At 41.7% G+C, this 11049-nt stretch overlaps 1 protein-coding gene across 1 annotated transcript; it reads left to right on the top strand.

The window, feature by feature from the left end:
- Positions 1-7766: 7766 nt before the first annotated feature.
- On the top strand, positions 7767-10585 carry LOC308655151 (T-cell surface glycoprotein CD1a-like; the record flags this gene model as incomplete). The annotated part of the gene is made up of 6 exons (XM_081304999.1): positions 7767-7821; positions 8200-8454; positions 9111-9389; positions 9575-9856; positions 10053-10143; positions 10311-10585. 6 exons carry the CDS (start codon positions 7767-7769, stop codon positions 10351-10353), a joined length of 1005 nt encoding a protein of 334 aa, XP_081161125.1. The 3' UTR covers positions 10354-10585.
- Between the last annotated feature and the right edge of the window lie 464 nt (positions 10586-11049).

Raw genomic sequence — 11049 nt, 5'->3', positions numbered from 1 at the left:
GGCCCCTGACTAAAGAAAAGATACAAGTAGCCCATGATCTGGTCAAACAACAATTAGCGGAAGGACATTTACAACCTTCTGTATCTCCCCATAATACTCCCATTTTTGTCATCACAAAGAAATTGGGAAAATGGAGATTATTGCAAGATTTAAGAGCCATTAATAATGAGATGGTTATTATGGGACCTGCTCAATCAGGGATTCCTCAATTGTCTGCTTTACCAAAAACGTGGCATGTTTTAGCTATGGATATTAAAGATTGTTTTTTTTCGATTCCAATTCATCCCGAGGATAGTCCACGTTTTGCATTTACTATCCCTGCATTAAATCATGAAGGTCCTGATGAGAGATATGAGTGGAAAGTACTCCCTCAAGGAATGGCTAACAGTCCAACTATGTATCAAATCTATGTTAATAAAGCAATCCAGCCACTTAGAAATCAAAATCCTGAACTAAAAATATTTCACTATGTGGATGATGTATTATTAGCACATAAAGATAAAAACATATTGCTGGAATGTTATGCCACACTTACGAACTTATTAAGAAATTATAATCTAGAGACAGCAATAGATAAAGTACAATTAAATTTTCCAATTAATTACTTAGGAGTTCTATTATCCTCAACCATGGTCCGTCCACCGAAAATTCAAATACGGGTAGATAAACTGAAATCACTCAACGATTTTCAAAAGTTATTGGGAGACATAAATTGGATAAGGCCTTATCTAGGCATACCAACAGAAGAGTTGGGACCTTTATTTGATATTCTAAAAGGTCCATCAGATCCAAATTCACCCCGAATGTTAACTCCTAAAGCTAGAAAGGCATTAAAAATTATTGAAACCTATATGGAAAATATGCATCTAGATAGAATTGATATAAGTTTGCCTTTATTATTTATTGTACTACCAACAAAAAATATTCCTACAGGAGTATTTTGGCAAGAAGGTCCATTATTGTGGATACATTTATCTTATTCTCCTAACACTATTTTTACTAGGCATCCTGAGGCTGTAGGACAATTAATACTCAAAGGAATAAGAGCAGCAAAGGGAGTGTTTGGAATTTCTCCCAATAAAATTATTATTCCATATACTATGGATCAAATTGATGAGTTAGCTAATGAGTTAAATACTTGGGCAATAATCATGTGTAAATCTAATGTTTCATTTGATAATCATTTACCATCGAATCCTTTGTTGTCTTTTTGGTCTAAGCATCCTGTAGTTTTTCCTAAAATGACAAAGAAAACACCTATCATGAATGCTCCAAATATATTCACTGATGGGTCTAATAATGGTACAGCAGCCGTAGTTACCCCTGATCAAACTTTTACATTTTTAGTACCCAAACAATCAGCTCAAAAGGTAGAGCTTAATGCAGTTTTACAAGCTTTTGTGATGTTCAAAGATTCTGTATTTAATTTATTTTCTGATAGTCAATATATAGTTAATGCTATTATATCCCTTGAAGATGCTGGTAGGATTTCCCCTTCCTCTACTGTTTTCTCTTTGTTTTCCACTATACAAGTCTAATCTGGGACAGAAAAGATCCATTTTTTATAGGACATATTAGGGCACATACAGGATTGCCTGGAGCCCTTAGTTTGGGCAATGATTTATCAGATAAAACTACACATGACGTACATATTTTCTCTACATTAGAAGAAGCTACAAATTTTCATAAAAGGTTTCATGTTAATGCTAATACTTTACAAAAGCATTTTAAAATAACTAAGGAACAAGCCAGGCATATAATAAAACAATGTCAAAATTGTGTGACCTTTTTACCACAAGTTAATCTTGGAGTCAATCCTAGAGGACTGATACCTAACCATAAATGGCAGATGGACGTCACACACTTGCCAGAATTTGGAAAATTAAAATATTTACATGTTACAGTTGATACTTCTTCTGGATTTTTGATGGGCTCCCTTCATGCCAGAGAAAAAACTAAAGATGTTATAGCTCATTGCTTACAAAATTTTGCCACTGTGGGTGTTCCTAAACAGTTAAAAACTGATAATGGTCCTGGTTATACTTCTGCCTCTTTTAAACAATTTTGCTCATCATTTGGTATTACTCATATAACAGGAATCCCATACAATCCACAGGGACAAGGCATAGTTGAAAGAGCTCATCAAACTATTAAAACATACCTATTAAAGCAAAAAGAGGGAATTGGTAAGGGGTATATATCCCCCAAAGATAAACTTAAAATAACCCTTTTTCCTCTAAACTTTCTAAATTTGGATTCATCAGGACTTAGTGCTGCGGAAAGACATATGTATCCGAAAAATGTACATAAGCCTAAGGTACTTTGGAAAGATATTCTAACAGGACAATGGAAAGGTCCTGATCCAGTTATTGTCTGGAGTCGGGGTTCCGTTTGTGTGTTTCCACAGGGAGAACAGCAGCCGATTTGGATTCCAGAGAGATTAACTAAAGCAATTTCTACAGAAGAAAAAGATGATTTGACTCAAATCCATAACAGCTGATATCCATAGCTCCAACTTGGCTATTCTTACATCTGCGACAGTGATTAACCACGGTGCTTTTTTCAATATCTATTTTATTATTGCATTTTTCCCACATGGTAAAGTTCTATTTTATTTTTTTGAGCTCATACAAACCTAGGTTAATGTTTTTCTGATCAGTTTTATTTTTTGACTGTATTTTATTTTTTGACTAGAGTTTTTAACATTGCAATGGAGATTTCACCTAGGTAAAGCTACAAGGCCTTTATTGTCTTATGTGTTGTATGTTATGTGTGCACTGTTTTGTGTTGTATGTCTGTATGTGTGTATGTCCATATTTCATATATGAGGAGCGCTCATGAAAAAATGGATCCGAATTTTTTTTATTCACGTGATTTAAATGGTTTAATTTAAATTAGGTAAACAGCTGTTAATGATTGTTTTTAAATGTGGTTAACAGATCTGTTTGCTTACTAATTTAAATTAGGTAAACAGCTGTTAAGGATTGTTTTTAAAGGAGGTTAACAGATCTGTTTGTTTACTTTCACCTTTCCTTTCCATTATATTTAATAATTCTGTTCAGGATAATGTCTCTTTAGTATCATTGCCAGAATTCCCATCTCCATCCCAGTGCCGGTGAAGACTGAGATAAAACCAAACTACAGCTTCTATGATAGCTATCACAGTAAACTGCATAAACTGATGCATCAATGAATACAACTCAACAAGTAATGCTCAATCAAGGACTCGATTTACTTTGGGAAGAAATGGACATATTTATAGACTCTTCCACTTTGAACTGCTTGCAGAACTTGCCTGGACTATACATCAGTTGTAAGCATTGTGAACTATCGTCTGGTGCAGCAAATTGTGGTACTGCTGGCATATCTTTGCTGATGGTGTCACCAGTGATGCAATTTCCTTGCCAGCTCACCCCATGTTAATTGTGGTAATGCTGGCATATCTTTGCTGATGGTGTCACCAGTGACGCAATTTTTCCAAAGGAGCCGTCAATTGGCTTGGTGTCGTGGCATTTCTGTATCCTCCTCCCTTCTACTAGTGATGGTCTAAAATTTGGGGGCCAACAGAGGTGAGGCAAAGAACCTCACCCCCCCACTGGCACCAATGCTAAATTTGGGGGCCAACAGAGGTGAGGCAAGAACCTCACCCCCCCACTGGTGCATAGGCCTATCCACAAGCATGGCTGAATGCTGGACCGGTAGTCAGTGACGGGTTGATCTGATTGCAGTGGATTCAACCTAAGACAGGAAGCTGACGCCTAAATGTCAGTTCTCCCATGACGGGTAAGAACCATATGTTGAATTGGACAACCTACCAGGCACGGTCCTTAAGCCACATTGCTTGTTGTTTAATTAATCTGAAGGGGGGAGATGCTGAGGGCCATTGCCAAGTAGGAATGACGCATCGATATTTCCTTGCCAGCGTACCCCATGTTAAATGGACTTGCCTTGGAAATTTGCTGTGACCTTGCATGTGTGTTTGAGAAAGGTGACCTTGCCCAAGGACCAAGGCGGATCCGGGTTTAGAGCTGATCAGGTTTGAGGAAGTATCCCGGTCCTTGGGTTTAGGGCGTTCCCGGTTTAAGACAATAGGGGTTTTAGGGAAGCTGGAGGTTGAAGATTATTGCTCCCGGGATTAGGGTGTTCCTGCTGCTTGTTCCTATTGAGTTCTCCTGAGATTCAAAGGAGATTGGAAAAAAGCCTCGTGGAGTAGGTGAATTGGGTGGAGGAGAACTGGGATTGCCCCAGAGCGTGTGTGGAGGCCGGTGTGACTTCGGGAATAAAGAATTGCTGTTTGAATCTACAAAGCTGTGTGGTGGCTCGTGATTCTGTGCCAAGCCAAGACATCGGCACTTGCTGAGTTCTGTTTGGCATACATCATACTCAGTGGATTTCTCTCATGTTTTCCTGTCACCAGGGAGCACAAACTATCAGTAATCTGCATAACCATCTCCCCTGTCAAAGATTTTCTCTTTTTCTCTCATTCTGGTCACTTCCCACCTATCTTATCTCTTGACTTTCTCCTACAGTGTTGCTCTTTCTCACCTCCCCTAGCTCTCAGCATCCCCCAGGCAGCTCCCAATTGTCTCCATCCTTTCCTCTCTCCTCCTCAGACCTTGTCTTTCACCCTCCACAGCTGAGAGCTCCCTCAGGGGTGCAGTGGACTGGGGAGCTGCAGATCCTCAGTGGGACTCTGACCCAAGCACCAGCTGCTACCTGCTTCCTCATCAGGAGCCACTCTGCCAGGGGAAAGTTGAGGGGAGGAAACTTTGAATTCTTCTTCCACTCCCTTTATGCTTCCATTGTTATGGTTAAGTTCCCCAGATAGGAACTTATTGAGTGGTAGTTGTGGGCTGGTAGGTGTGGCTGGGGAGGTGGATTCCTGGGGGCATGGCTTTGGGGTATATATTTTGTCCTCAATGAGTGAAGCTCTCTCTCCTTTTCTTCTTGCTGGCCATGTTCAGACCTGCTTTCCTCTACCTCACTCTTCTGTCATGAGGTCCTGCCTCACCTTGGCCCGTGGAAAGTGAAGTTGGCCATATATGGATGAAGAACTCTAAAACTGTGAGACCCCAAATAAACTTTTCCTTCTTAAAATTGTTCTTGTCAGGTCCTTTGCTTACAGAAGGAAAAACACTCTCAAAGAACCTACCTCTCTTTCTCCTTTTCCTGCATTATTATATCTTCAGTTTCTCTTATATGAGTTCACATAATTTTGGTCCTAAAACCTCATTCATTATTTATTTAATTTCCTTCCCTCTCTTTCCTATAAAAAAACAACTATCTTCTTCTTGCTTTCCACACCCCACACTCAAGAGCAGCAGTCATATATTTTGTGCAATCCAGGAAAAAATGAAAATGTGAAGCCTTTTCTTAGCCATTCTAGCTGCTATTAGAGCATGCCATAGACTGGGCAATTTATAACCACTAAAAATTTATTTTTCACATTTCTGGAGTCTGGACAGTTCAAGATCAAGGTATATTTGGTTTGTAGTTGAACCTAAATTTTAATTCATCAAAGGCACTTTCAGAATGTCTACACACGATGGAAGGGTTTTTCAATCTCTCTGGGGTCCCTTGTATAAAAAAGGCACTGATATCATTTCTGAGGGGTGGAACAACATGACCTAATCACTCATCAAAGGCCCCACCTCCTAATATCATCACTTGGGTGGTTAGGATTTCACTATATGAATTTACGGAAGACATACAGACTCAGGTCATAGCAGGTTTGTGTTCAAAATACTCTTCCAGGGTGTGCTCTTAAATGTAATAACATACAAAACTGTTTTATTTCTATGGAAGCTTATGTCTCTAAGCTTTTATTTAGCTTCCTAATGTTGCAACCCTTGGGCACAGGGGTACTCACAGGATGATTGTAGGAACTCTTAGGCACCTGGGGATTCCACTCCATGACTTCATGCCATCTACCCACTGGCTGCCTGGTTCCTGCTGCCCTAGATATTTGAATGATCTTTGCCTTTGCTGGACTGAAGGAGGAAGTTAATCTCTCTTTCCTCAATGGTTACTCCAACACTTGGCACATGGGTAACCACTGAGAAATTGAAACCAAATTATGTGGAGATGCATGTGGTTCTTGGAATAAGAGTGGGCAAGAGGCTCAATGTGACCAGTTACAAAGCAACTTGGTACAGACATTGGATGGGACTGCTGCACCTATATTTGGCCCACACACTATTGGGTGTATGTCCCATTCTCCTTTGTGCCTGCAAGACATGAGATAATAACAGGGGCTGATGACATGGTCAGTGCAGTGGTGGCAGGTTGGAGGTGGAGAGGCAGATTACAGAGTTGCCAAGGCCTCAGAGAATGGGAAGCAGGTGGAATAGTGCTGAGCATGCAGGTGAGGTTGTGGGGGGAAGAACCCTTCATAAGCTGGGGAGGCAGCTATGAGCGCTCATGCAAGTTTCTTTGAACTTCATTTATGAAACACAAATTCAATAAAATTACTATGAAATTCAAGGTGCTAATCATGGAATTTTGAGTGCATTACTGGAGTGGCTGCATGCCTCACAGAGCCAGTCCTGGATACATGATCCATAGACTCAGTAGGTGACACTGTGTTTCAGAGGACAATCATAGGGGCTTCTGAAAAAGGAAATAAAGTAAGTGGTGATGTCAGAGATATGAATGAGGTGGAGTGGGGTATGGGGTAGGGACATGGAAATGCATGGGGGAAGAGAGCACATGGGGGAATAATTCAAAGTTATTACAATAAGAGAAAATGCTTAAGATCCTGGGTTTCCATACCTAGCAATAAAAGAAGTGACCCTTGTTGTAAAGTATATTTTTTAATGTCACAGAAGACTTGTTCTATAGCAGTTGAAATAGGGGAAGATAAACTGGATGGAAGTTTGTGACAATGAGAGAAGTTGGAAGACTGAGCAGAGAGTCAGAATAGCTGGGGTAGGGGAAACTGAGTAGGTGCTCAGGGTTTTGGGAGGGAGCAGATTGTCTTTGTTTCACGCAGAAAAGTTTTGTGTTTTGGTTGAATAAGGAGGTCAGAAGAGAGGTCTCTGGGGTAGGTTTATTTAGAACAGAAATCTGCTATGGTTCTGGTCAATTAGTTGCTCGATCCTCAGCATCACATGAAAATAAAATAAAATAAAGATTTATAAAATATCAAGTTAAAAAAAATTAGTTACTGGCTACTTTGTTGCGGGGGGTGGGGGAGGAAGGGGGGTAGAACAAGGAAGCAACACACACACACTCTGGGATCTGGTGAGAGAACTGGCTGGAGACCCACCTCAGGTCATCATCCAGTACCTCATTTATTTTTGTAATGCATACAATTGTTATAGGATTCGAGTGGGGCATGCCCATCAATACATGAGCAAGATAGTATCCATAAGCCAATCATCTTATGCCTAATGTAACCACATTATGAGGATGCTCTAAATATTGCTATCATCAGGAAGGGTCTTTGTCCCTATGGGAGGAGATTCTATGTTAGGAGTTCCATGTCAAAGCTCCTGGCTATAAGTTTCCTGGCCTGGCAACTTGGCAATGCTAACCACAAGTGCTAAGGATGTGGTTTCACTAACGGATTGCTAGAGCAGAGCATCCCATCCTGCAGGCGTTCCTATCAGGCCTGAATGAGTGTAGATTCTTCAAGCACTCTGAGCTGCTCATAGCTGCTAGCTGCTAGCTGTAAACTGAAAGTTATTCCAACAGGGGTAGACTTATTTAGAACAGAAATCAAAGGCCAACTTCTCTCAGAGAAAAAAGTAGCATCTGCACGGGCCATGCTATTTCTGCTACTCCCCTTGCTCGCTGCTCTCTTCCCAGGAGGTGACAGTGGTAAGAACTGGGGCAACTGACCAATTGTGTGTGTGTGTGTGTGTGTGTGTGTGTGTGTGTGTGTGTGTGTTGATGGCTGTCCAGTGTGTGTGTGTGTGTGTGTGTGTGTGTGTGTGTGTGTGTAGTTTCCCCTGCACACACCTGGAGAGAACGAAGGCCAAGCTGGCCCTTTTCTGCATGTTCTTACTCAAGCCCTCTGTGCTCTCATGGAGGATGTTTGTAGAGCATGGGACCCTGGGGGCCAGCAGATGTCAGCTAAGGTAACGGTGGCTCTCCACTTTTCCAGATTCTGAGTCTTCCTACCAGGGCACCTACTTTCCCAAATCTTTTCCTTCAAATGTTTCATTTCCGCCTATTCTATCTATTCTTTTGCTACAGGGTTTGAGAAGCCTGTCTCCTTTCATGTCATCCAGACAACATCATTTCGCAATTATTCCTGGGTACATCTGGGCTCAGGCTGGTTGGGTGAGCTGCAGACTCACAGATGGAACATCAGGTCTGGTGCCATCATTTTCCTGTATCCCTGGTCCAGGGGCAACTTCAGTAACAAGGAGTTGATGGATCTGGAAAGGTTGTTCCAGAAATATTTCAGTGAACATCAGGAATTTTACGTTTTTCAATTAATGTTTAAAGGTGCGTTCACTTCCCCTGTTGGGGAAAATAAAAGGATGAGGGTGGGGCATCTCAGTGAACTTTTATTCCTTAGGGAAACAGCCTTCTCTGCTCCAAATATTACTTCACTCTCTTCAGTATAAAACTGCAATCACACCCTGGGCACGTGCGATGAACAAACAGATTCTTCAAAGAATTCAGTTTTTGCCACTTTTGAATGCTCTCTCGTTGACTGCAGGGCTGAGTTTTACTAACTCTCCTCAGAGGCATCCTGTGGCCACCCTTTTCCCCAATCTTCAATCAGGTACCTTCAGCTTCCTCACTCATTGGTTGACTCCTTAAAGTGTGATTTTCTCTCCCACTTATTCTCCTCAGTTATTCCTGTCTAAACTGTCAGAATGACCATGGATACATTCTCCCAGGTTTGTTAGAGTCTTAGCTCTCTCACATTAAGGCTTTTCTCCCTCACACCATCACGATCACTTTCAAACAATTCCCTCCCCTCCTGATATCCTCATCTTGTCCTCCACCTCTAGCTCCTACCAGTGGCCTTTCTGTGAACCTCTGACAAACCACACTTGGGTCTTTTCTCTTAAACTCCAAAAAATCCCTTTTTCTTTTATTGTCTTTTGCTTCCAATCATTCCATTTTCTCTCTTTTCTTCTCTGCTTCCCCAGATACCTTTGATCTACAGGTGACAGCAGGCTGTGAAGTGCACTCTGGGAAGGGCTTCCTAGGCTTCATGCAGGTAGCTATCCAAGGATATTATTTCATAAGCTTCCAGAATGAAACATGTTTATCCTCTCCCATGAATGGAAGAAAGGCCCAGAAAGCCTGCAATCTACTCAATTTGAATGAAGCCTTCACACATAGGTTACATAGGCTCCTCAGTAACACCTGCCCGCGTTTCACCTTGGGTCTTCTTGATGCAGGGAAGGCTCATCTCCAGCGACAAGGTCAGTCTTGTACCCAATCTGCAAGAATTTTTCAATTTTAAAGTCAAATTTAGGATAAAAAGAGAAAAGGATAATGTGTGACATTTCCAGAGTGGGAAACATGTGTCTCTGTAGATTTATGGGGAGTTCTAAATTTCTATTCACATTAGAGTCTGTGTCTGGATGTCTTTTTCTGGTGTTTGCAGTGAAGCCTGAGGCCTGGCTGTCCAGTGGCCCCAGTCCTGGACCTGGCCATCTGCTGCTGGTGTGCCATGTGTCTGGCTTCTACCCAAAGCCCGTGTGGGTTATGTGGGTGCGAGGTGAGCAGGAGCAGCAGGGCATTCAGAGAGGTGACATCCTGCCTAATGCAGATGGGACGTGGTATCTCCAAGCAACCCTGGATGTGGCAGCTGGGGAGGCGGCTGGCCTGGCCTGCAGGGTGAAGCACAGCAGCCTAGGAGGGCAGGACCTCGTCCTCCACTGGGGTGGTAAGAGCTTGACCCAGGCTGGAGATGGGATGAAGGGTCTTATAGCAGAGCATGAGGACCAGGTAAAAAAATTGGGATTTACAAATTCCAGACCCAAAAAGAAGAAAAATATGTGGTTCAAAGAATGGTTTAATTTAAAATAAGGGCTCTATAGATGCCGATTGAAACATCATCTGGTATCCACTTGAATCTGCAGCACCTCAGAGTGCCGTGGGCTTGATCCTCTTGGCTGTGATAGTGGCCCTGGCTCTTCTGACAGGTCTTGGATTTTGGTTTAGGAAACACTGGTGAGTGCTTTGTATCCATCTTTCCTGTTCATCCCTCCTCCCCAATGTTCTTCTCTTCTTTTTAATCTTTTTTTTTCACTTTTTCTTCTCCTCTCAGCCCCATTTCTATTTTCTCCTCTATTCTCACCTCCACCTTATGAAGGTCTGTTATCTTTTTGTTCACTTAGGACCCACTGTGAAGCTCCCAGCATTTCTGGCCCTCTGAAGTGAGGACCCAGCTACACAGGTGCCCAGTTTACACCTGAACACCACAGGGTGATGCCATCACTTCGACTCTCCTTGTTAAAACTTTCCATTCATTTCTGCTCCATGATCATTTACCAATATATGCTCAATGTAATCTTGCAGGATTGTTGTTCTAGCCTGGCTTCTGTGGCTTCAACTCTGAATGGAACAGGATGTTAGCAGTGTCAGCCTGGATAGATAAAATGGATCATCAGATGCATTTCAGATGTCGCATCCTCCAAGGATCCTTCCTTGATCCACAGTGGGGTGCCATCTCTCCTCCAGTTGTGCTTCCCCAGATTTCAACTGTGCCCCTCACTGCCTAGCATTCATGGTAGGTGTGTAGGTTCATTTCTTTTAAGTTTTTAAAAGCTTGAGAGCAAAGCACATATTTTTTGAGTATCTGTATCCCCGGTGAAATGCCTTGCCTGAATATAACATGTTCTCAATAAAACTTGTGTTGGATTGCATAAGTTTGTTTTTTGTTTGTTTGTTTGTTTTGAAATTGTCTGTCTTCCTCATACCTTTGTTGTAGTTGCGATATTGGATGCTCTTCTTGTTTCTTCTTGCTTTTCCAGGAAACTTCATGTTTTCCTAGTTCTATATTTTTTTCTGAGTCTCTGAGGAGAAACACAGTTTTGCCTCTTACCAATTCTGTTATTCAATTTTAGGGAAATATTA

Source organism: Spermophilus citellus, assembly GCF_964194105.1.
Source record: "Spermophilus citellus genome assembly, chromosome: 9".
In the NCBI taxonomy this organism is placed as follows: Eukaryota; Metazoa; Chordata; class Mammalia; order Rodentia; family Sciuridae; genus Spermophilus; species Spermophilus citellus.
Note: the sequence above shows the minus strand (reverse complement) of the source record. Positions and strands in the feature narration are given on the sequence as shown.